Here is a 26,943-nt window from a genome sequence, read left to right on the forward strand (position 1 = left end):
TTTTCATTGCCCCAACGTTTAGGAGAGAATACAGGTTATTGAACGTAAGCTAATGACGAGCCATCGCAATAAATCGGAAATCGTGCATCATGGGCGTGCAGGATCCGTTCGTTCAGTTGATACCGAGTCATAAAGATGATGCATGTCACCGGGAGGAACCATTACAATGGGAAGAGAGTGAAGGAAAAGGTGACAGAGAAGCATTGAAGTGCGGTGTCTTACAAAGCGCGAATAGAGTTGGACTGAATATCGATTAAGTGATGCTGAGAAAAAGTAAGTGGGTTTTAAAGTTGACTCCGCCCAGGCAGGAGCCGGGCTCCGCCCACTTTTCCCTTCTCCGCCCCCTCGTGGGCTTTGCCGAGGGGGCCTCTCCAGTCAACCATTGTGACCTGTAGTAACGGAGGGAAAGGGATTAACTTCCTGGAGTGATGCCTTCTTGTGCTCGCCGCCGATGCTGGCCTTCTTCGGCATGAAATGCTTGACAGGAAACTCGCTGAAAAACGACCCGGACAGAAAGTAGGCGGTTTTCTCGATGAAAGGTCTCCACTATGAAAAAACGCTGACCCCGATCGCCCAGATATGGCAGCACTGAAAGCTGTCCGAGTCATGAGAAGAAAAACTGGTCATCTCGCTCGCGCAAACTTCCGGTGGGTTGTTCATCTTCAGCGGTCTTTAAGAAGTGATCCATTTCCCATGTGGCGGGGCTGACCACGTGCCTTGACAAAACCACTCATTTATACCAAACGCTGACAAGCACATTCAACGGCCACCTGTTCGGTTCAGTTAACAAAAATGTTGTGGGTAAAGTTATGGAAAACGCGAAAGTGAATTTCGAATTGAAACTGATTTCATAGCAATGCGTCACGGTTTTCGTAGGTCTAGAGTTTAAAGCAGATAAATAATAATAATAAAAAAAATAATAATATAAAAATAGCGCTTACGCAAATCGGTGAGTACAAAATGTCGGGACAAAACAAAGGTCCGTGGGGAGGGGACGAAAGAGACGATGTCTATCCCTTGAGATCTCCGCAGTCGGCCACCTTATCCACAAACAGTGCAACTTTGGGCGGATACAGCAACGGCAATGTAGCCCAGAAAACGCCTCCGCCTCCTCATTTCTCCATCAGCTCTATTTTGGGGTTAAATACGTCTCAGTCGCAGCCGCGCTTCTATCCGAACAGCGAACGGAGTGGGCATCCCCTTCGGCAGGCTTCTCCGACGGTCACTTCCAACTGCCTGTTCTCCCACAAGAGCATCCCTGAGAATGAGAAGGCTCTGCCGCCTCCCTCCCCCTTCCACCACAAGAGGGAAGACGTCAGCCCGTCGCCTCTGCCCTTGTCGTCGTCGTCGTCGTCTTCTTCCAGCAACATGATTGCGAGTACCAATACGTCCATTATGTCTAAGGCAGCCGCTGCTTCCTCCCCCCCGTGTTCCCTGTTCCTTCGAGAGAGGGACGCGGAGACCATCGCCCAAACGGCGTCGCCTCCGCCACCGTCGTCGGCGGAGCCGCCCATCCACAACATGGCCCACACCTTCATCGAGGCCTCCGACGAAGGGCTGCTGGAAGAGGAAGACGGGGAGGACGATGCCGTCGAATCCGGGGACGAGGAAGACAGCGGCGAGCCCCTGCCGGGCCTCAACGGGGAGCTGGGCGAGAGGGGCCGAAGTGCCAGTGGCGGCCCTTTGGAGGAGGACCCCCTCATCCACGCCATCGGCATTCCTCACCACCAGTCCGCGTTTGTGCGCCCCACACCTGTCCACTTCCGGCCGGATTTAGAGAGCGCGGACGGAGGGGTGGCCGCTAGTCTCGGGGGAACCTGTGGTGGAGGCCTGGCGCCCGGAAGCAGTTCCATGGGCACGACCCTCTCCCCCGCCGCGGCTGCTGCTGCTGCCCACCTCTCCCCCTTGTGGTACCCTCCGTGGGTAGCTGCCTTTAAACCTATGTTTGGTCTTCAAGGTAAGTAAGGACTAGGGGTCGTCGATTTTCATGATGAGAGATATTATTAACACGCGGTAATGAGATGCATATATTCAAGGGTCACAAACATAAATGACGTGACTAGACTACACATATGACTGTATGCACCACATGATCATACTAGAGAATTTGTAGAAAAATGCCTTAATACTTCGGTCATTTGAATTTCGGTCTATCTCATTTTTTTTTTTTTTCATTTCTTTTCGCTTGATTATTAGCTGAGAGCGGACGTCGTTATTAGGTTTAATTATTTTGACCTCGCTTCAATTCATGATCCTATTTGGCGTGACCCTATGTATAAAAAAATATCAAATATCCTCCTAAATTTTTAAGATATCCTACATTATTCCCAGAAACAATATGTTAAAATGGAAGATACGCAAAAAATGATCGAGGTCTTGGTACGGAAGTTTTTAGCTCTAGAATGTGTTGATGTCAATGCTCATTTATGCAAATGGTTTTGAATTCCAAGAGGGTATTAATACATGTGACATAAGGCTTGACAGAGGAAGAGCAGTGTGAGTAAGGCATGGAGAGTCTATGGATCAGTGATACAACAAAGTAGTAATATGAAAATTTTGAACTTAAAAAATGAAAACTGTATAGGATTAGAAAAAGCTAAACAGAATAACTGATAGGGATAACGCTGGCTCAGTAGTAAACCACGTGTAAGAATATGAAAAAGTCGGTTTATCCATTGCGTTATATAGTTGATTCCAGCTTTCTCTTCTTCCTTCTCGTGTTTCCAGTTTTTGCTTTATTCGTAGCTGAGCATATAAAATTTTTTAACCTTAGGTCGTCCATCCTTTGGCCTGTTTAAAAAAAATTGCGATAATTTTTTTTTATTTAAGTATCCGACAAAATGATGATTCGTGGCTTTTAGCAGTGGAGTAATGATAAAAATGATAGAAAACACGGAATAAGTGGGTGCAACTTTCATGAATGGTTAATGGTTAATGTAAATGACCGGTGTTTGTATTTATTTTGGTCGATGATTGTTGATAGGTAGGAAAAGTTGCAAAGAACATTGGAGGACTTTGAAAGCTCGTGTTTGAAGGGAAAGTTGAAAAAATGAGTGACATCAAAAGTAAGACTATCAGGTCAAACATAATCCAGGAAGAAAGAATGATGAGTTCGGAGAAAAATAGAGTGGGTAAGTCGTATACGATACGTGAAATTTTATTTTGTAGGCGATGAACAAATGTGAGAATAGATCGAGGAAGTCGGGAAAGAGTAGAAGTGGGTTCTTTGCAAATGGAAAGTCTAAAGGAAGACTGCATGAAGTAATAGTTGAGCCATTTTTTAAGGAAATAGAAGGTAGCCGGTGATGGATAAACCAGGGAAGTTGTTTAGATGAAGTTTCTGTTCGGTATATTGTAAACCGGTGAAGAATATTAGAGATCCAAGTAACGTAGAGTTCCAGAACTTATCAACTAAGCATAGACGAATAGATAATTCTGAGGTATCTGTGATCGTATGGTTCTACAGACAATACGGGAAGATCCTTGGTAGACACTTGATCATTCTAAAGCAGCCTCGGGGGAGGAAGAGAGACTTGGCAGGAACTTGAGAATGTAGAAGAATGTGTTTCAGGTGAGTGAGTGATGGCACGCTTGTAGTAATGATTAACGAGTATTGATGAAAAATCTGTGAAGTGTGAATCGGTTGTGATTTTGTTTCAAGAGGTGCTTTTTTAATTTATTAGTTAGGGATAAATGAGACACAGAAACAGTTGCCTTCATTTTTGCCGAAACCATCTTGTAAAATGGAATCAACTCATCGATAATCAGTTCAGGACAATATGCAGCCAGCGTCATTAGTACGTTTATGACATCGCTTGTCTTCTGGTGAGTGATGTTAGGCAACGCTCGATCTGGTCATTGCCTGGCTAGTTGGTCATCCAGTGACCACTGATATTGGAGGGAGCCTATAGGATGATTTACACCTGTAGTCTGCGCTCTGAAGGGAAACTATGAGACCCGCTGTCCCCATATGGAAGGTTTTTTTTGGCTAAAGTGGGCGATCAGTTCCTAGATCTGTGGATCGCTCCCTGTGTACGGCCCACCAGTCTACCCAGTTGCAATTAGCACTAGCATCTGCTGGGGATAAAGAAAGGGCGTGCTGAGAAATCGTAAAGGTTATTGTTAGTTAAGATAAAAAGGGATACATTTTTCCTCGCGTGCTTTTTTCTTCAATAATTACTTCCTAACTCAGAGTAATTGAGTCTGAAGCTCATATCTCCTACAGTAATTAACAGTTACTATTTAGTTTTAGTTTATGCGATCGTTTTGCATTTATTCCCCAACTGCCAGTTGAATATCTCCCTTTGCCTTTTTTTTTAAATTACTCACAAATATAGGTTCTTATTATTTCACTTTCTGATCTTTACATATTTTTTTCTTGTGTGCTTTTCAAAACCATTAAGAATACTGAATACCTTAAGTATACTGATTTTACTTTTTTCATTTTTTCTCTCTCTCTTTTGCTTGTGATAATAAGTGAAGCATAGCAATAACCAGTCTTTGTTTTATTTATTTGTAAACTCTTCAGGAATTATAAAATCGGAAAAATGTGTTATTTTATTGCTTTTGTGAGCGTTGCGACTTTGCTTTTGAATCTTAATGTAATGTGTGTATACATATTCTTGTATTTATAATTGCATAATAACTGCATACTTTTTTAATATTTTTACATCCGACGCATGTATAAATGTAGTCATTCAAATACTTAACGCCTACATAAGAGTATACACATTGCGACTCAAATAATGAAATCTTTAACAAAGTAAAAACCAAAACTAGACATTTTGCGCCTGTGATAGTTTCTGATTATGCAGTCTGTATATAGTGCATAAAAGTGGCAGGATATCTTTGTAGAGTTTACAAAAAACTGACAAACACATCTAACTTAATCACACAAAGAGCAAGGACATCGCCCAACACCGAGAACAAAATTCATTAACCATCAGATCCGGTTTGTTGTCCTGATATGTGAAGTCTTACAGTTTGGAAGATTTATGAAATACGCAAATGGTTGAGTTTTCCATCAATGTACGTGGCACCTGCTATAAAAATAAATGAAATTTTTAAAATGTGGAAAACTTTTTCTTCTTGCAGTGTTTAAAAAAAACTTATTTATTTTTTTATTTATTTATTTTTTTTAAATCTAGTTATTCTTCTTAAGACAATTCGTGGACGAAATTGAAAATGCTCCCTGGATCTTCATTCTAACCCATATCCTGGAAACTGGAACAACTTTTACCTACCTTATCTTGCACACCGAAGAATTTCACGAAAGCCGGTTAATTTCCTTTGAAATAATATTTTGGTCGAACTGAAAACAGCGTAAATTTGCTTTTAGATCCAGACCCATCTCGGGTTTGGATGAAGTCTTTCAGGTTTCATAGTGAACCACCCCTCAAAACCTCATTGAAATTTATTCGAAATTTCAAAGTATTTGGTGGACAAGATTGGAAATACATCCTGAAACCACAGGCAGATCCAAATCCTCGTCAAAATCGGACCAACTTTTTCTTCATCATAGCCAAACAGTGCACAATATTCTTCAGAAATCCATTTATCGCTTTTCAAATAGAATTAGTAGCAGAGCCTGGATCCAAAACTGGACCTGTATTATTGTCAAAGTTGGACCAGTTCTTTCTTAACCCCGCCACAATATTATGATTTCATATTAATTCGTCCGGAACTCCTGAGAAACCTCGTGAATAGAAAGCTGTAAACAAACAGGGGAAACACATATGCAGGCAATAATTCGTCCAGCTTGGTAGGAAGGATTCGCTGCCTACAGGGTAAACTTACCACGCTTATGTTCGTCCTGTTAAGTCTTTCTGTTGACAGGGTGAGGATGGTAAGAAATAGGAAATAAGTATTTAACCATTTTTTATGACAAGTTGGTTGCTCCACATCTTAACTTTCGTAATTTTGTTTTCTGTTGTGGGAATATTTTTTCTCCTCGCTTCTTAAAATGATTATTTCATTGAAGATATTTCTGTTTTGCTAGTGTCAACTTGACGTAGCTGTATTTTCGTTACCTTCGAGCCGAATATTGACTCTCTCTGGTTGCTTTGCGAGATAACTGGATATTATTTCATAATAATGTTTTCTTTGAAGTAGTCCTCTCCGTTAAGACAAATGAGTTAGAAGAACTCTACACCCAAGGTCTAGACCAGTGGTTCCCAAACTGGGCACCCATGTAGCTGAATGCAGGGGGCTATAATCTGAGGATATGCATGTATAAAACCATGGGTTTTATACATACATGGGTTATGCTTGGCGTTGGGCCCTGGGCAAGTATCCTGTGTGAAAAGTGGGTAACGACCAGAAAAGGTTTGGGAACCACTGGTCTGGACGTTGTTTACACCCTTCTGAAATTATTCTTCAGCTGCTATTTTCCTTAACCATTTCTTTGATGCAATCATCGATGTTGGTTATTTATTGCAGAATTTGAGACAAGGAAAATTGTTAAGATTATTTATAAGTATTTTTAATTTAGCTTGGAATGGAATATTTGAAAATTAACTGGTTTGAACTGAATATGGACAGCGGTTCATAGTTTGTAGAATTTCTAGTGTTTCTTATATTGAAGTTTATAATAGACTTTCTTTCATTACGTAAGAAAGGCTAAGAAAAATATAACAGAGAGAGAGGGGGTTTGAATATTAAGTATAAAAGAAAGGTAATTAGTGAAACTTATTTAAGGTGGGCTGACGTGCGGCTCATGAGTCTAATGTGCAGAGATTATAGGAGTGTTGTTTTCTCTTGGTCGTCCTCTTACTCAGTTAAGAAAGCTAGTATGTAGATTATCTTGAGTTCTCTTGAAAGTTAAACAAAAGAAAATAAATACAATGCTGATTAACTCAAATTGATAGTGAGCGTTCTCATCTGACCTAAAAATAGGCCGCGCCTGAGAGGTGAAGTTCAAATCTGTGTTTTTTCGGATCCTTTTTCATTAACCCGCATTAGTGGACCTCGCGTGGTGCACTGTATGCATTGCTTAAGGGCCTTTGCAGCGTCCCTTCGGCTTCTAGCTGCAACCGCTTTCATTTCTTTTACTGTTCCTCCGTTCATATTCTTTTCTTCCATCTGACTTTCCATCTTCTCTAACAAATGTTTCATTGTGCAACTGCTAGGTTTTCCTCGGGTTATACCTTTCAAACCTTTTTATTGTCGATCTCCCTTTCAGCGCTGAATGACCCTCATAGGTTCCAGCGCTTGGCCTTTGCCCTAAATTCTATATTCTTGTTTTATTCCTTTTTCATTGATTAAAAGTTCTGAACACTTATTAACTATCAGGGTACAAATATTTTATATCTGTATTATGTATGTGACGAGCTGGTCTGTTTTTTCTTCATAAGTAAACTTAAAAGCTCAACGTTCCATTTACTGAAAGACGTTTTGCGTACTTAATGAGACTTTGTGCGCTGCTACTTATGGTTTAAGGTATAATTGGCAAATGGATTATTTTACCAATTTAAGTAGGGTGCAGCTATACCAGCGTTTTTATCAAACCTTGGACTGTGTCGTTAGGCTCTTTCTCATTGCTTTTATTGTCTTTGTTCGTTGAATTTTTCCATTTTATTAATTGTAGATGTAGATTTCATTTTTATCGGCAGCCACATTTTCTATACTTCATTTTCACAGCTTTGATTATTTTCGTTGATTAAAATGCTAATCTCCGGTCCAGCAATAGCTTTTATCCTGTTCCGTAAGAATGCTGTGATAAAAGATAGCAGCATTAATAATAATAATAATAATAATAATAATAATAATAATAATAATAAAATAATAATAATAATAATGTTATTCCATTCCTAATCATATTGACGTTTTTATAAATCAATGACTGCAAGTATATTCATTTTTCCTGTGCCTTTGGAAAGAGGAGGACTAGCACTGAGGAATAACGAAGACTTCTTCTATTTATTTTAATGAAAACAGAATTTGATATTTATGATAAGTGCGGAACTACAGGGACAATTATTAAAACCATTCTAGTCTGTCTGAAACATTGCCTCTACTCTCCTCACAAGAAAAGCATACCTGAAGCTCGTCGTATTTTGCTTGTTGATGCATAAGTGTAGATGATATATGCATACACACACACACACACACACACACACACACATATATATATATACATATAAATATATATATATATATATATATATATATATATATATATATATATATATGAATAACTTGATCACGAAGTACATAAAACGTGATGCTATGTATAAATAAAGGAATTTTTTTGCCACGAAGGAAAAAAATTGAAAAAAGCGAGATAGCCAAGTACTTTCGGTCCTGTTCGGACCCTTTACTGAGGCAAACTGATTTTACAAAGAACAACATAGTCAAAAGAAGGCTTAATATACAAACTGACACTACAATATTAGCCATAAGGGCGATTTTCACTCTACTGAAGGGAGGAGCCGCCTGAGGCTAGCCATGCCTTGAAGGATACACGCAGTAAACAAATGATTCTTCCAGAAAAACAGTACATTTTGAAAAGACACGGGAGCATATACAATTTAATATCATGAATTTTTACACAAATTTTCCCCAAAAAATTATTATTAATGAAAAGACGAAAGAAAATATAAATATATATATATCGAGCAAGAGAAAGAGGGAGAGAGAATATCGAACCAGAGAGAGAGAGAGAGAGAGAGAGAGAGAGAGAGAGAGAGAAGAACGAAATGATAAAACTATATACATGTGGGACTAATTTATTAGTTGTTCATTTATTTTAAGGTCCTTCATAAACATCTTACAAATATATGGGTCCAAATGGTACATTCCCAGACTAAGATTTAGGTTGTTTTTATTAGTGATTTGTATAATTGCCGATTCCAGTAAATTTCTTGAAACATAATCATTAGATCTAGCAATTACCGAGGTATCACCCCAATTAATACAATGAGATTTTTCACTCAGATGGATAAACAGTGCATTTGAAGTCTGGGCTGTTCTAACTGAATACATATGTTGCTTTAATACATACACAAATAAATTTTTACTTGGCTGACCAACGTAAAACGAAGCAATCCTTACAAGGAATTTTGTAAATGATGTTGATATGCTAATTAAGAATAGTCTCGTAACAAATAACAACATCATTTACAAAATTCCTTGTAAGGATTGCCCTTCGTTTTACGTTGGTCAGTCAAGTAAAAATTTATGTGTACGTATTAAGCAACATATGTATTCAGCTAGAACAGCCCAGACTTCAAATGCACTGTTTACCCATCTAAGTGAAAAATCTCATTGTATTAATTGGTGTTTTTTCTGGAAGAATCAATTGTTTACTGCTTGTATCCTTCAAGGTGTGGCTAGCCTCAGGCGGCTCCTCCCTTCTGTAGAGTGAAAATCGCCCTTATGGCTAATATTGTAGTGTCAGTTTGTATATTAAGCCTTCTGACTATGTTGTTCTTTGTAAAATCAGTTTGCCTCAGTAAAGGGTCCGAACAGGACCGAAAGTACTTGGCTATCTCGCTTTTTAATTTTTTTTCCTTCGTGGGAAAAAAACCTTTATATATATATATATATAATATATATATATATATATATATCTATCTATATATATACATCACCGCAGGTAAAAGAAATTAGAGACTGTCTGATGCCCTACACCCAGTCTTTCATTACAATCACACAGACATATATATATATAATATATATATATATAATATAGATATATATATATATATATATATATATATATATATGTGTGTGTGTGTGTGTGTGTGTGTGCATGCGCGTATGTGTAAATTGCATAAGAAGCTTTATTTTCCGAGTTTCAGGTATTTTGTAATATACTAAGAATATGATGAGCTGAGAACTTTGAGTGGATGAGAATTTGGAAGGCATTCACCTCTCTGTTTTGATCTGATATCTTACCAGAACCAAAATGACGAATTACCCCTCGAAAATGGAAAGCAAACCTTTTTGGCTTTAAGGAAAGAAATTGGGGCGTTGATCTAGTATGCTGCTGTACAAACAACACGGCTATTTACCCTTCTACTCCCGGACACATTCTTCAGTTTGAAATCGTTGAATGCGAAAGAGGCCATATAAACAAAGTTTTCCTTTCAAATTTATATTCTGTGAAGTATATTTGTTCAAGTGAAACATTTGATTAGAGCAGGAATATGTTATTGTGTGGAAAGCATTGTCACCTATTGAACTGTTTTAGCACATCACGGTGATTTACATTTTCTCACTAATAGCAGTAATTACACAATGCGCATAGTTATTGTTATTATATTTAGCAAAAAGATTTCTACATCAGTTAGTCAATTCTGTTATCTCTAATTACTAAATGTTAGTATGTCCATATACCTCATTCTACTCATTTATTCCTTTAAAATTAATGATTCATCACAGGCATCTTTTTTCCATTGGCATCAAAAGTTCATCTCCTTCCTTGAGCATTGAGCCTGCATGGCTCAGTTTTGTTGGTAGATATAATCATTTTTTCCCAGATTTCCACTCTAGTTATTCAGTGCTGAGCGTCATCTGTGTCAGTCATTGTCACTGACAACAAATCCGATCAGTCTCCTGCTGAACCTTATTCACATCATTCATCGTTTCCGTTTCCTGGCGACGCATAGTTATTCTTCGTGCTGGGTTGTCTAAATTGGCAATCCTCTTTCCAGTGACTTCTTTTGGTTTGTCACCAGGATTATCATTTTCTACTGTTTCTGGGACGTTCAACGACGACTGCATAATCTGCGTTGACTTCAGTATGATGAATCCCCGCCATTCTTTACACATTTTACTTCAGAGGTTCGTGGTTACTTCAGGTATCTCCGGGAAGAAATGAGTCTGCCTTGCCTATCAACTTTTCTTAACATATACTGTAACAGCATTTTCGACGTGAGTTGCGCCTTGAAGTTTTAATATTATTCTCTGTTATTTTTATTTGCTCCATTCAGAATTGCTGCTCTTGAGAATACTCTCACTCTTTGCCATCTTTGTTGACCCTGGGTGTCCATTCTAGAAAGGCCTATTTTTCTAATCAGTCAAGATTTTGTTACCTTCTAAATTTATGACAATGAAACGAAATGTTCTGTTCGTTCTCACTCGCAACAGTCAAGATAGGAATCTGTACTGTATTCCAAAGGAATTTTTGACAGATTTTCCCTTTTGAGCGTTCCTGCCCCATTCATGAAGCGAATTCCTTTTCCAGGGGTTTGCTGATTATTTCGTACCAGTTCTGGGCTTTTCCATACATTGCAAGTACCCAAAGTATTCATTTGCTCTCTATGTCACAGGGAATATTGTCTGTTCGACAATATGACATCTCATACACGTATATATATATATATATATATATATATATATATATATATATATATATATATATATATATATATATATCCATGATTCCTGTATACGTATTAAGCTACAAATGTCCTTTAATATCTAATTCGCTCTTCATTGGAATTCATATATTTCATCTACGTTAACCGAAGAGAATTTTTAGTATATAAGACATTTGTTGGCACATGGGCGCGAACCACAGAACCAAGAAATCAGGATTTACAGTGAAGCGCTTTAAAACTCAAGGTTAACATATATGAAAATATATTAATCCCGAGGTAGAGAGAATTAGATATTAAAAGACATATATATATATATATATATATATATATATATATATATATCTATATCTATATATATAATATATACATATATATATATATAGATATATATATATAGATATTATATAATATATCTTGATATATATATAGAAGAAGAGAAGAGAGAGAGAGAGAGAGAGAGAGAGAGAGAGAGAGAGAGAGAGAGAGAGATCCCAAGCATGTATTAAATTCAATTCTTACCACTTTCCTTGGTATCAAATGGGACCCAAAGAAATAGCGAACCTCATTTTCGAGTATTTCGTCCAAAGTGTTGTTTACAGATTTCTTTCTCCTAATATGGTCGTTAGATAATGACGTCATTCCAGCGGTCTCGCCAGGTCACGCAAAGTTTCGGGGCGTAATGAGGGGTCATTCAGCGATTTATAGTGACAGGCACTCCACGGCTCATTTTATGCGCTTGCACTTCATCAGGAAACTAAATTGTTCAAAGGAATTGAACTTCTAGCAAGGTAAAGTAATACTTTGTTCTTTGTAACGTTCTCATAAAGTAAAACATTGTTCCCCGTAGTGTTCGCATAAGGTAATACTTTGTTCCCCGTACCGTTCGCATAAGGTAATACTTTGTTCCCCGTACCGTTCGCATAAAGTAATATTTTGTTCCCCGTACCGTTCGCATAAAGTGATACTCTGTTCCCTGTAGCGTTCGCAAGGCCCGAAGGCATTACTTACGGTACACCGTCTATGCAAGAAGCTGTCAAAACAAAGGGAACCGACACCTAAATTACTCTCTACACAAATGACACTTGACTTTATTTGAAAACACTTAAATTTAGACCGCCAATCAAAGAAATGCCGCTTGACAGAAGTATGTTCAACTTAACTTTAATTAACCTTTTCCTGTTCGAGTTAAAATTCACCCAAAATTGTCCCAGAAAAGTTCGCAGTGTTATGATCAGTTTGTGGTTCAGGCTGCAATATGCTGTTAAGGCTTTGCCCCTCGCAGGAAAGTGTCTAATAAAATAAATAGTTTTCCGGTGGCAAAATGTAGGTCATTTTTCAAATGTGTGAGGGCATCTGTGTCTTGTACTTCTCTCTCTTCGGGCGAATCATTGCACGAGACTAGAAGCTGACCATCGTGTAAACACAGCAACATAACTTCTGCGCCTGATTTCATTTATGCTCACTATATCATATCTGCTGCTTTCTCCCGGTTCTCCATTTCCTGTGCGATTCCTTCTCATTTGGATTTCATGATCTTCTTCTTTTTGTCTTCTTTCTTCTTTCAACCGTGCTCTGTTTTTAGTTTCAATATCCAGAACAGATATCACTTGACCTTAAACTAAAGTTTTGTCTTCTTAGTTAAACGATGCACAAAAAAAGCTAGCTGTAAGGGTCATAATATGGACACAGTTTAACATGGATTAGGTCACCACAAACGAAAATACTCGTCTTGGATTGAAAGCTTATAAGAGTACATCTACACTGGAGTAAAACATGTCATCAACGCACGTCGGCAACTTATCGCACAAATATCATAAACAGGTCGAATACAAAGCACACAAAAAAACAATAAACAGTAATAAATGGTAATAATATATTTGAATTAGATCATTAGAATACGACTTATAAGATACGGGTGATCATCTTTGATGCAATCACTTTTATCTTGATCATTCTGTATTCCAGTTTCCTCTCCTAACTTCCCCTTTCTTAATGAGAGAGAGAGAGAGGAGAGAGAGAGAGAGAGAAGAGAGAGAGAGAGAGAGACTTGTTTGCGGTGCTTCATTCGGGAAAGTAGTCTTGAAGTGAAATATTCCATATGCATATGCATGATCCAGCACCAATGAAGGCTATGGAAATACATTACATTGTTTATCTGCTGGTCTTGTCCTCTTGGGAGAGAAGGTCTAAAAATTCTTCACCTTTTGGCAAAGTGTCGGATATGCATTTTTCCCAATTTTTGAGAAGTCTTTGCCGACGGTGATTTTATCATTGCTTTCATATTTCTGCGATGTATCAAGTCTGTCCCTCTCACCATCCCGGATTATGGTGAGAAAGAGACACTTGATACTTAGCCAAAACAGGTCATTGGCAAAATCACCATCGATGCAGATATCTCAGAAAATATAAAAAATGCATATTCGCAAATGCCAAAACCAGAAACGAATTGTGGTGTACTGTCGCTTATGTGTTAAGTTGTTTCTGCCTTTTTTCATAGGAAATGAATATGGAATATGGCACCACTGGACCCATTACTTCGGTAGGCGGGCCTCCTCAACCAATTTTAAATCATATGCATATGCAATATGTGTATCTATGTATAGTATCTGTGTATTTACGGATATAAGATATATATATATATATATATATATATATATATATATATATATATATATATATATATAATTTTTATATATTTCTTATATGAAACTCCTTTCGGTTTTATTTATTCATTTATTTATTTGAGTTTCATATTTAATATCATTACTGCGTCGGTAACCTAGGTGTTGGGCCGCCAGTTTCAATAACCATAAACCCATCAGTCAATCAATACCTGAGTAACCTGTAGTCTGTGACGACACCTGCTCTTCCCACAATGTAACTTCATAAAGAACTGTCTCTTTTTTTTCTTCACCGGTGTTATATTGGTTGTGGATGCCTTGGCAGTACTATTCTCGCTCGTCAATTTGAATTTGTGGCATATCCTTTCGTAGACCGGATTCTCACCTTCATCGCCCAGAAGTAAACTTCATAGTTGAGATCCTATTCAAAGGTCCACATCCGTCTCACGGGCACCATGCTTGTTCAGGGGCCTGAGTCAGGTATGAGTTCTGTTTACAGTGTTACAACAAAGCCTTGAAAGTGGGGAAGTTATTCGGCCTCCTTCCCCCCACCTTTTTTTTTTTTTTCGTAAACTAGGGTAATTTGTAGCTTACCAAAATATACTGTGAATTATTAGTTGATGGGTGCACTTTATGGTTTACACCAAAACTAATGATCGATGCTTACTAATTTCCTTATTATATATATATATATATATATATATATATATATATATATATATATATATATATATATATACATACACACCCTGTAGGAGGGTAGTGCCGTCAGTGCACCTCATGGGGTGTACTGTAGGCATCAGTTAAGGTTCTTTACTGTGTCCCCTCGGTCCCAGCTGTAACGCAAGTCTTTCAATTCAATATATATGTATTCATATATATATATATATATATAATATATATATATATATATATATTATATATATATGTGTGTGTGTGTGTGTGTGTGCGCGTGCGTATGTATATTATATATATATATATATATATATATATATATATATATATATATATATATATATATATACGCACTTTTCTTACAGTCTCCTCTCGGTTCCTAGCTGTAACCCAAGTCTTTCAATTCAATATATATGTATTCATATATATATATATATTGTGTGTGTGTGTGTGTGTGTGTGCGTGCGTGCATATATATATATATATATATATATATATATATATATATATATATATATACATATATATATATAATATATATATATATATATACATACGCACTTTTCTTACTATGTGCGCCGTTTCTAGGATCACACTCTTCTGCATGATTCCTGGAGCTACTTCAGCCTCTAGTTTTTACGGGTACAATTTCCACTGGCATATCCCATATCCTTCTTATTTCTATTTTCAGGTCTTGATACTTATCCATTTTTTCCCTCTCTTTCTCTTTAACTCTGATGTCCCATGGTATTGCGACATCAATCAGTGATACTTTCTTCTTGATTTTGTCAATCAACGTCACGTCTGGTCTATTTGCACGTATCACCCTATCTGTTCTGATACCATAGTCCCAGAGGATCTTTCTCTGATCGTTTTCTATCACTCTCACAGGTTGGTGCTCGTACCACTTATTACTGCAAGGTAGCTGATGTTTCTTACACGGGCTCCAGTGGAGGGCTTTTGCCACTGAATCATGCCTCTTTTTGTACTGGTTCTGCGCAAGTGCCGGACATTCGCTTGCTATGTGGTTTATGGTTTCATTTTTCGTATTGCACTTCCTACATATGGGAGAGATGTTATTTCCGTCTATCGTTCTTTGAACATATCTGTTTCTTAGGCCTGATCTTGTTGCCGCTGTATCATTCCTTCAGTTTCCTTCTTGAGCTCTCCCCTCTGTAGCCATTGCCACGTGTCATCGCTGGCTAGTTCTTTAGTCTGTCTCATGTATTGTCCGTGCAGTGGTTTGTTGTGCCAGTCCTCTGTTCTGTTTGTCATTCTACGGTCTCTGTATATTTGTGGGTCTTCGTCTACTTTTATCAGTCCTTCTTCCCATGCACTCTTTAGCCACTCGTCTTCACTGGTTTTCAGATATTGCCCCAGTGCTCTGTTCTCGATGCTAACGCAGTCCTCTATACTCAGTAGTCCTCTCCCTCCTTCCTTTCGTGTTATGTATAGTCTGTCCGTATTTGCTCTTGGGTGTAGTGCTTTGTGTATTGTCATATGTTTCCTAGTTTTCTGGTCTATGCTGCGGAGTTCTGCCTTCGTCCAATTCACTATTCCTGCGCTGTATCTGATTACTGGCACTGCCCATGTGTTTATGGCCTTTATCATATTTCCGGTGTTGAATTTTGACTTGAGTATCGCCTTGAGTCTCTGCATATATTCTTTCCTGATCGTGTCCTTCATCTCTTGGTGTTTTATATTCCCTCCTTCCGTTATTCCCAGGCATTTGTCTCCCGTCTCATCTATGTGTTTGATGTTGCCTCCATCTGGTAGCTTTATCCCTTCAGTCCTTGTTACTTTGCCCTTTTGTATGTTGACTAAGGCACATTTTTCTATTCCAAACTCCATCCTGATGTCCCCAGATACAATCCTTACAGTCTGGATTAGGGTGTCTTATTTCCTTGATGCTCTTACCATACAGCTTGATGTCGTCCATGAACATCAGATGGTTAAGTCTGTTGCCTCTTTTCTTGAATTGGTACCCGGCATCCATCTTCTGCAGTACTTTTGTCATTGGGATCATGGCTACTACGAAGAGTGGTGGGGACAGTGAGTCGCCCTGGAAGATCCCTCTCCTGATATTAACCTCTGCTAGTCTTATTCCAGAGCTTGTAAGTATTGTATTCCAGTTGTGCATTGTATTTTTGAGGAAGCTGATGGTGTTTTCCTCTGCCACATATATTTTCAGGCATTGTATTAGCCATGTGTGTGGTATCATGTCGAAGGCTTTCTTATATTATTATTATTATTATTAAAAAATCCTCATAGTAGCACGAGTCTTCAAATCGAGAAACAAATCCACAGTTATGTAAATGTACATATATTTTTAGATTTAAATATATGTACATTTACATAACTGTGGATTTGTTTCTCCATTATTATTATTATTATTATTATTATTATTATTATTATTATTATTATTATTATTATTATTATTATTATTATTATTATTATGATTATTATTATTATTATTATTATTATTATTATTATTATTATTATTATTATTATTATTGGGAAAGTAAATCCACAGTAGTATGCCTGTTAGATTTTGTTAATTAAAATATATAAAGCTGAAAGCTTTCGACGACATGCACGGTCCTACTTGTCAGATTGACAAGGAGGACCATGCAGGTCATCGAAAGCTTTCTGCTTTATATATTTTAAATAACAAAATCTGACAGGCATACTACTGTGGATTTACTTTCCCATTTTATTGAGCTATTTGATGACGAGTTTTCTTTGAATTATTATTATTATTATTATTATTATTATTATTATTATTATTATTATTATTATTATTATTATTATTATTATTATTATTATTATTTAAGTAGATGAAGCCTATCCACATGGAACAAGCACATATGGGCCATTGACTTGAAATCCAAGCTTCTAAATAATGTACTGTAGGTAGTTTTTGATGCCAACGTGACTATACTTTCTTCGTCCATAACAAAATTGAATTGAAAATAAACCTGCCTTCGACAGGGGTGTCGGATACAGGAAGAGGGTCCCTCCCCTCTTCCTTGTTCCCGGAAGACGAAGGTTGATAGAGTATATAAGAAACTCGGCTCCCGAGAGAATGACAAGCTAGATTGTCTCTCCCTCCGAGCCATGACGGATAACAGCCCCGAAGAAGATAACAGACGGCGATAACGATCTCTCAGGATGAAATTTAAGATGGCTATTCTTAATCCCAAGTAACTCGGAACCGATCACCAGGAAGAGTTTTGCAAGTGAATGGAAAAGTGAAAAATTTCACTTCCCTGTGACCCCTAACTTCAAGAAGGGAATGGCGGACTTTGGGTCTCTCATCTCCCAGTAACTGTAAGTGATAGACTCCCTTTGCCCTGGATGGCATTCGGAGGATCCGCCATCCTGCAGAGTCAAGAGTCAGGTGCAGGTCACCGCCGACCATGTGGGCCAACCCTTCCCCTCTTGCTAGCGTCACAGCATTCCCAAAAATCTCCACATTCGTCTGTCATTACCGTCGTCAATCATGAAGTTATTAGACGTGTTGTTATGCAACATGATTTGACTAGATCTCCCGATGAAAATACTTTCTTAATTTTGTTCTCTGTAAACTTCCAAGGCGTTCTGGCACTGCGGAAAATCTTCCTGTAGCTTCAGAATCTTCTTATCTGTGGTTCTTGCGTCTGTGAGGATTGACGATACTCATCGTATAGGACACCCAAGAAGTGGCCTATATTTCATGTAGCCTAAATCTTTGGAATTCTTAGAGGGCAGTGCCGTGAGTGCACCTGTAGGCATTACTGAATGTTCTTTGCCACGTTTCTTCGGCCCCTAGCCGCAATCCCTTTCATTCCATTTACCGTACCTCCCTTCAGATTCTGTTTCTTCCATCTTGCTTTCCACCCATTGCTAACAATTGTTTCGTAGTGAACTTGCGGGGTTCCTTCCTGCTACACCTTTCAACCCTTTTTGCTCTGAATTTCCCTTTTCGCGGTGAATGACCTCGTCGGTTCCAGCGCTTGGCCCTTGGCATAAATATTTCGTCCCATTCCATTATAAACCTTAGGAGAGTATTGGGAAAGTTCTCAGTTACCAGAACGACACATGACTCGGCCTTCAAGGGACCACAAACGATGGCAAGATCTTGATCATTTAAGTTTAAGTTTGTGTAATGTGGGAGAGTCACCCGAAATTTGAACGGCATTACTTGATTTGAGCGGCGGTGGGTGGCATTCTGCAAGGGAGAAGTTCGAAGAAAACCGCCAAGAGATGATTTTGAAATTATGATCAGGCGACCTACATCCATGCAGTCTCAGCCAGTGACTTGGAGATAGCTGCAACCCGCTCAAAAATAAGTCAAGATGCGGAAACATGACTTTTTTTAACTTATGGCTGGGCTCGTTGATGCTTTTGTTCTAGCTCTGTTGATTATCTCGGGTCATTTTTTATGGGTATTATTTCATTGTAAACGTTTTTATTGTGATTTGCGTGATTGTTACTATTAATTCTTTTATTATTTTAATATACACTGTATAGTGGCTCTACATTGATGGTGTGCTCTTGAGTTACGACCATCGCCTGTTGTGTATGATGCCGAGACGTTCATTATTACTTATTTTTATATATTTTCCTCATTCTGTATCGTCGTCCTTTGAGTTTATCATCACCACCAGTATTATTATTATTATTATTATTATTATTATTATTATTATTATTATTATTAGTCATATACTTCTTGTCAGCCTCCTTACCTGGATTGCTATAATTTACTTCATACTGTTTACCGTACGAGTTTACTGTTCATACTATTCTGTAACTTGAGCTAAATCCATCGCTTTCTAGTTATATTTATTACTATTATTATTAGTAGTAATAGTGGTAACAATGGTAGTCCATGCTTTGTATTTGCGTCCTTATCATGTGGGAGATTGACTCTTCTCATTATTGAGCTAATAAGGATGTCATTATCAAAATGTAATAAGTTTTAGATTCAATATTCTCATTTATTTATGAAGTGAAAGTTTCTGCGGACGCTGAACGTAACGTTTACATTTGTCATTGTCATTTGTACTGGTCCCTATGTAGATATGCAGAATGAAGGTACCTTGGTCCAGCCTTTGTGGCACTGCGTAAAGGAGGTAATATTCGAACTTGCCGGTTCATTATTGACAGTAAGGGTATAAGTAATAAAACAATAAAACCACACTCAGCAGTAGTAGTATATAGTATATAGTGGGTAATACTTCTATGCCTGTATAATATCCTTATGGGTGGAGTGACGTGAGAAAGCGGTGCAAAGTCCTAGGATAAGAAAATGAGCTATGAATGACGTGTGCAATGACCGATGTCTGCGGATGATATAGCACTGATTAGGGATACAGAAGAAAAATTCCCAAAAAGTTAAATAGTTTGAAAGATTTGTTATTTTTTATCATTATAGTGATTCAATGTTTTGCATCTCTCTCTCAGTTGTTTCCATCGCACAGGCTAATAATATAATATTTGTTTTTTCAGTAGTTAATTCTAATCCGGTAAAGTAAATCAAGTATTGAAAGTTTGCTAATCCAATCAGGTAAATCATGTGTTGAAAGTTTGCTAATCCAATCAGGTAAATCAAGTGATGAGAGTTTGCTAAACCAATCTGGTATATCAAGTGTTGAAAGTTTGCTAATCCAATCAGGTAAATCATGTGTTGAAAGTTTGCTAAACCAATCAGGTAAATCAAGTGTTGAAAGTTTGCTAATCCAATCAGGTAAATCAAGTGTTGAAAGTTTGCTAATCCAATCAGGTAAATCAAGTGTTGAAAGTTCGCTAATCCAATCAGGTAAATCATGAGTTGAAAGTTTGCTAATCCAATCAGGTAAATCAAGTGATGAAAATTCGCTAAACCAATCTGGAAAATCAAGTGTTCAAAGTTTGCTAATCCAATCAGGTAAATCAAGTGTTGAAAGTTTGCTAATCCAATCAGGTAAATCATGTGTTGAAAGTTTGCTAATCCAATCAGGTAAATCAAGTGATGAAAATTTGCTAATCCAATCAGGTAAATCATGAGTTGAAAGTTTGCTAATCCAATCAGGTAAATCAAGTGATGAAAATTCTTGCTAAAACCATCAGGGTAAATCAAATCGGTAAGTGTTGAAAGTTTGCTAATGCAATCAGGTAAATCAAGTGTTGAAAGTTTGCTAATCCAATCAAGTAAATCATGTGTTGAAAGTTTGCTAATCCAGTCAGGTAAATCAAGTGTTGAAAGTTTGCTAATCCAATCAAGTAAATCATGTGTTGAAAGTTTGCTAATCCAGTCAGGTAAATCATGTGTTGAAAGTTTGCTGATCCAATCAGGTAAATCAAGTGTTGAAAGTTTGCTAATCCAGTCAGGTAAATCAAGTATTGAAAGTTTGCTAATCCAATCAGGTAAATCAAGTGTTGAAAGTTTGCTAATCCAATCAGGTAAATCAAGTATTGAAAGTTTGCTAATCCAATCAGGTAAATCAGTGTTGAAAGTTTGCTATCCAATCAGTAAATCAAGTGTGAAGTTTTGCTAATCCAAGTCAGGTAAATCATGTGTTGAAAGTTTGCTTAATCCAATAGAGGTAAATCAAGTTTGAAAGTTTGCTAATCCAATCAGGTAAATCAAGTGTTGAAAGTTTGCTAATCCCAAGAGTCAAAGGTAATCAAGGTTGCAAGTTTGTTGAAAATTTCTAATCAAATCAAAGTAAATCAAATGTGTTTGGAAAGTTTGCTAAATCCAATCAGGTAAAATCAAGTGTTTGAAAGTTTGCTAATCCCAATCAGTAAATCAGTGTTGAAAAGTTTTGCTAAATCAAAGTCAGGTAAATCAAAGTGTTGAAAAGTTTCAAGCTTTGCTAAATCCAATCAGTAAATCATGTGTTTGAAAGTTTGCTAATCCAAGTTCAAGTAATCAGTGTTGAAATTGTTTTGGCTGAATACCAATCAGGTAAATCATGTGTTGAAAGTTTTGCTAATCCAAGTCAGGTAAATCAAAGTGTTGAAAGTTTGCTGAAATCCAATCAGGTAAAATTTCATGTTTTGAAAAAGTTTGCTAATCCAGCAGGTAAATCAAAAGTGTTGAAAAAGTTTTTGCTAATCCAATCAGGTAAATCATGTGTTGAAAGTTTTGCTTAATTTCCAATCAGGTAATCAAGTGTTTGAAAAGTTTGCTAATCCCAATCAGGTTAATCATGTGTTGAAAAGTTTGCTAATCAATCAGGTTAAAATCAAGTGTTGAAGTTTGCTAATCCAAATCAGGTAAATCAATCAAAAGTGTTTTGACAGTTTGCTAATCAATCAGTAAAATCATGTGTTGAAAGTTTGCTAATCAATCAGGGAATCAAGTGTTGAAAGTTTGCTAATCCAATCTGGTAAATCATGTGTTGAAAGTTTGCTAATGCAATCAGGTAAATCAAGTGTTGAAAATTTGCTAATGCAATCAGGTAAATCATGTGTTGAAAGTTTGCTAATGCAATCAGGTAAATCAAGTGTTGAAAGTTTGCTAATGCAATCAGGTAAATCATGTGTTTGAAAGTTTGCTAATGCAATCAGGTAAATCAAGTGTTGAAAGTTTGCTAATGCAATCAGGTAAATCATGTGTTGAAAGTTTGCTAATGCAATCAGGTAAATCACGTGTTGAAAGTTTGCTAATGCAATCAGGTAAATCATGTGTTGAAAGTTTGCTAAACCAATCTGGTAAATCAAGTGTTGAAAGTTTGCTAATCCAATCAGGTAAATCAAGTGTTGAAAGTTTGCTAATCCAATCAGGTAACTCATGTGTTGAAAGTTTGCTAATCCAATCAGGTAAATCATGTGTTGAAAGTTTGCTAATCCAATCAGGTAACTCATGTGTTGAAAGTTTGCTAATCCAATCAGGTAAATCATGTGTTGAAAGTTTGCTAATCCAATCAGGTAAATCATGTGTTGAAAGTTTGCTAATGCAATCAGGTAAATCAAGTGTTGAAAGTTTGCTAATCCAATCAGGTAAATCATGTGTTGAAAGTTTGCTAATGCAATCAGGTAAATCAAGTGTTGAAAGTTTGCTAATGCAATCAGGTAAATCAAGTGTTGAAAGTTTGCTAATCCAATCAGGTAAATCATGTGTTGAAAGTTTGCTAATGCAATCAGGTAAATCATGTGTTGAAAGTTTGCTAATCCAATCAGGTAAATCAAGTGTTGAAAGTTTGCTAATGCAATCAGGTAAATCAAGTGTTGAAAGTTTGCTAATCCAATCAGGTAAATCATGTGTTGAAAGTTTGCTAAACCAATCAGGTAAATCATGTGTTGAAAGTTTGCTAAACCAATCTGGTAAATAAAGTCTTAAAAGTTTACGAATCCAATCAGGTTTTCATTACTGTAGTTCAGAAATGTAAATACCCAAAATTTTTATGTGTGCCAGGTCAACTGTGTATAAATGATAATTTTCTTAAAAGCGAGTTAATATAAAAAAAAAATGCATTCAGAGCAGGGTGTGGGATGATCAAACTTCTTGAACGTAACTAACGAAATGTAGGAAAGCAGCTGTCATTGATATCTTCTGATGAAACACATTCTCATTATGATGCAGTATAGTAGAGATTATTACTCACAGTGACTTTGTGTTCAAAATGGTATAGGCACCTGGTGATCACTTGAAATTAGGAAACGGAATAAGCGACGTAAGTGGTTTGTGTAAAACGATTTTCTAAATTTCTACTCCATATAGAGGAGAATAACCACTTACGCCTTTACTGTTCTACTGAAAGTCCCCAACTATAATGATATTTTTTTAGGCACCCAATTCAAAAGGCTCCAGTCATTTGTAACCTCATGAAGAAGAATGCAGATAGAAGAGGAAATTGGGATTGTGCATAGTTTGAGAACAACCCCCTCTTGCTCACGACCACAACAAAAGTTGCTGATATTCGAGGCCATGAGACCAGAAAGAAAACATGGCTAGACCAGATTTGTACCGGATGACACAATAAAGCTGGAAAGGCCAGAGATTTAATAGGCAATACTGTCGTTTTAAGTGGATAGATAGAACTTGATTAGTTTTATCGTGAAATCAAAGGGCGTTTAACAATTATTTCGGAAGATCATACACAGTAATGGCTTCCTTGTTCATAATTCTTACTACCAAAATGATTTGAGGTAGGTTATGTTACCAAGTGTTCGGAGAAGACTGAAAAGGAATACAATCTTCTGGAATGGGAAATTTGGGATAACCACTCAAGATTTTTACCAGTTAAAAAACCTTTCCGGTGTATCAATATTATAATGAATAACAAGTGGAATTGATTATCACGTTTGTTTATGCCATTCTGACCATAAGTGTGTCAATTGAATGTTTGAGATCAGGCTTTCTGTATGAGACTTGCAAACTTGTTCAATTCTATTCAGTTCTCTGCCTGTTCTCTTCCAGCTCCGCGTCCAACCGGCAGAAGGTCGAGGAAGCCTGGGGTTGATCGGAAGCCGCGCCAAGCCTACAGCGCCAAGCAATTAGAGAGACTTGAAGCGGAATTCAAAGTAAGGCGCCATTTCACTCTTGCTTTCAGTCGTCCGAAACTTTCCCGGAGTTTGTTGTGCTATTTTCATAAATGAAGTGAAAGCAAAGAAAGCATTTTCATGACTTTAATCTTAATCTTTACTTTAATGTTAGTCTTTGATTTTTAGAATTGTTCAGAAGTATAGATTTTACTGGACTACTTTGAAGCTTCTGTGCGTGAGAGAATATTTGTCTAGTTTTTCTGATAAAAATGAGTCATTGCATGGAAAAGATAAATCTGTTATTCATTTCTTGATCAAGTCATGCTGGCTACAAATCATAATATCCCCTGAGGAAAGTTTGGGTATTTGAGATTATTCGAAATTTAGTTGGACTTATATACTCCATGTTGGCTAGAAATTAGTGCTCAAAGTAAACTTATCAGTATACTTTCAGACTGATATTCTTAGCATGTAATTATTTATAGCCAGTATGAGATCAATTTCGATTTCGTTATTGTTACTCTTATTAGCAAAATCGCATGAGTGATATGAAATTAAAAGAAAAAATTAATTTTCTTCATCTGCATCTGTTCTGAGAGAGACCCTCCCATTCATCACAAGCATTCAGTAATGTTGTTGTGTTTCTGTATTGCCAATGCAATATGTCTTGTTATACAAATTTTAACGTTTACATATTTTAATGAATAAAAGGTATGAGAGGTGACTGTGTGAATGATAGAGTTAAAAAAGTTAAGCAAAATGTTTTCGGTAAATTGGGTTAGTGTAACACCCCATCCCCCAAAATTTTCATTTCCACCCTCGGATATTCGGAATTTGATTATTAGACGTCCTGACAAGGATTTTGATGACCAGACACCATGCTTAGAAGTCTATTAAGCTGCCTCTAAGATTCCTGTTAGAATAACCGCTAGTTCATGTGCATTTGCTCAGCCTATGGTACTTTCCGTATAAAAACATTTCATATGCTGTGCACAGGAAATTGTACAGATTTTTTTCATGGCCGGTGCACTCGTTCTTGACATTAAGCCTAACTCCATGACTTATAGTGAGAGTTTATTATCTTTCGTTTCAAATGTCAAGAAAATGAGGTTGTAGTTGATGCAAACATCATCCTCACCCTTATCATCATTAATGTTTTATGTTAGTTTCCCTTTATAAGGTTAGACATGCAATTAATTCTCTCCTCTGTCTCATGCCACATCTGATCTAGATCTCCCTCTACTTCCTTGCTCCGTGATTTTAGGGTGTTTCTAGATCGTCTTGCTACTCCCTTAACTACTGCTTTTCTGGTAGACTACTCCCCACCTTTTCTTATCACATGCCAGAACCATCTCCAGCCTATAGACAACTTCCTCATTTGCAGTCAATCTCCCAACCACATTCCTACTTTTAATCTTAATTTGTAGGGACATCCTTTCATAATCTCGTCTTTGTAAGTGCTCGTGTCTCCACAAGCCAATATTCGTGCGTCAGAAATTTTTGCCTTGAACGATGAGGTGCTCTGATTTACCAGTGACCTCTTTCCACTTCCATGTTGCTGTTACTGATTTGTAATTACTCTCAGTACCTGCTTCACAATTCAGTACATCGCCAGGGTAATGAGAATTTTTAACTTCTAATAAGGTCTTTCTTGTGGTACCATCTGTTATATATGATACATAATATTGAGTTTATTGAGTTCACCCCAGTAGGTACCCCTCCGGGATTCATATAAACCACACGGCTATCCTTAGTGACTTTTCCAGTCACATTAATCTAAGTTTTGCTTGCATCATTCCAATCTAACGTAATTAAACGTTTTTATTCTTCTTTGATTCTGCTTTTGAACTCTTAAGTCATTTGCAAATTGCCTCACTTTCTGCATTCCTTTGCAGCTCTCTCGTTTACTACCATTTAAGGAAAATAAAGGATTCACTATCCATTTTTAATAGACATCAACATTTATATGAAATTCTTCGCATAATTCTGCCACTAACTTTTTTTGTAGATCCTGAGTTGTGTCATGATAGCTTCACGAGCTTAATGAGTCTTTCTGGTATCCCTCTGATTTTAAAATGCCCAACTAGCTGCTTTTGAAGATCCCCAAATTTATGGTGTATAATCTTTCCGTTTGCTCATAGTACTTCTTCTCCTGTGGCTGCCTCTTTGTAAAGTTGTTGACTTTTCCGGCATAAACCCAAACTTACAAATGTTCATTATAACCATTTTCATCAACTTTTCATCCAGCATCTTCCTCAGTGGTTTCATAACATGATGCAGCAGTGTTAATCTTCATATTTTGATGCATTCCCTTTTTCTGTGTATATTATTATTGGCGTATCCTTTTCCCACTTTTCTGTTGGCGTGCCCTCCTGCAATAAGTTTTTGTTTATTCAGTGCATAACGTGTCGTTTTTTTTTTTCTATTACAGTCATGGTGTAAATGTAAACGTCATCTGATCGTTATTATCCCTTTTTCCAGGTGGATAAATACCTGAGCGTCTCCAAGAGGCTGGAGCTCTCCCAGGCGTTATCCCTAACAGAAACCCAAATCAAAACCTGGTTCCAAAATCGTCGAACCAAATGGAAAAAGCAGATGGCAGCGCGCATGCGCCTGGCACAGAGACAGGGGCTCATCCCTCCGCACTTGTACCCGGTGCTGCCTCCCATTCCTCCCATCCTGGGCTCTTACTACCACCCGCTAAACCCCCACTCACACACCACCCACATTGTTCCACCCCCGCCACTTCTCACTCCCATTTCAGGAGCCGCCGAGACTTCCTACTCCACATCTCACGACCACACAGCCACACAGATTTGAAGTATAGCCCCTTCCACAATTCGTCTACTCATCTTTATTATTTAATAAAG

The 26,943-nt window shown here is 37.3% G+C and overlaps 1 protein-coding gene across 1 annotated transcript; it reads left to right on the forward strand.

The window, feature by feature from the left end:
- Nucleotides 1-1,521: 1,521 nt before the first annotated feature.
- Nucleotides 1,522-26,943, forward strand: LOC135197505 (homeobox protein engrailed-2-like). Its single transcript, XM_064224569.1, has 3 exons — nucleotides 1,522-1,957; nucleotides 24,009-24,112; nucleotides 26,555-26,943. Exons 1-3 carry the CDS (start codon nucleotides 1,522-1,524, stop codon nucleotides 26,891-26,893), a joined length of 879 nt encoding a protein of 292 aa, XP_064080639.1. The 3' UTR covers nucleotides 26,894-26,943.

This window comes from Macrobrachium nipponense, chromosome 21, assembly GCF_015104395.2.
Source record: "Macrobrachium nipponense isolate FS-2020 chromosome 21, ASM1510439v2, whole genome shotgun sequence".
Classification (NCBI taxonomy): Eukaryota; Metazoa; Arthropoda; class Malacostraca; order Decapoda; family Palaemonidae; genus Macrobrachium; species Macrobrachium nipponense.

Bases quoted from the DNA above. Each gene is read 5' to 3' on its own strand.
- LOC135197505 (XM_064224569.1), top strand. From the start codon at position 1,522: ATGGCCCACACCTTCATCGAGGCCTCCGACGAAGGGCTGCTGGAAGAG. The intron at 1,958-24,008 runs GTAAGTAAGGAC...GTTCTCTTCCAG, and splicing joins ACCTATGTTTGGTCTTCAAG to CTCCGCGTCCAACCGGCAGA. The intron at 24,113-26,554 runs GTAAGGCGCCAT...CCCTTTTTCCAG, and splicing joins GACTTGAAGCGGAATTCAAA to GTGGATAAATACCTGAGCGT.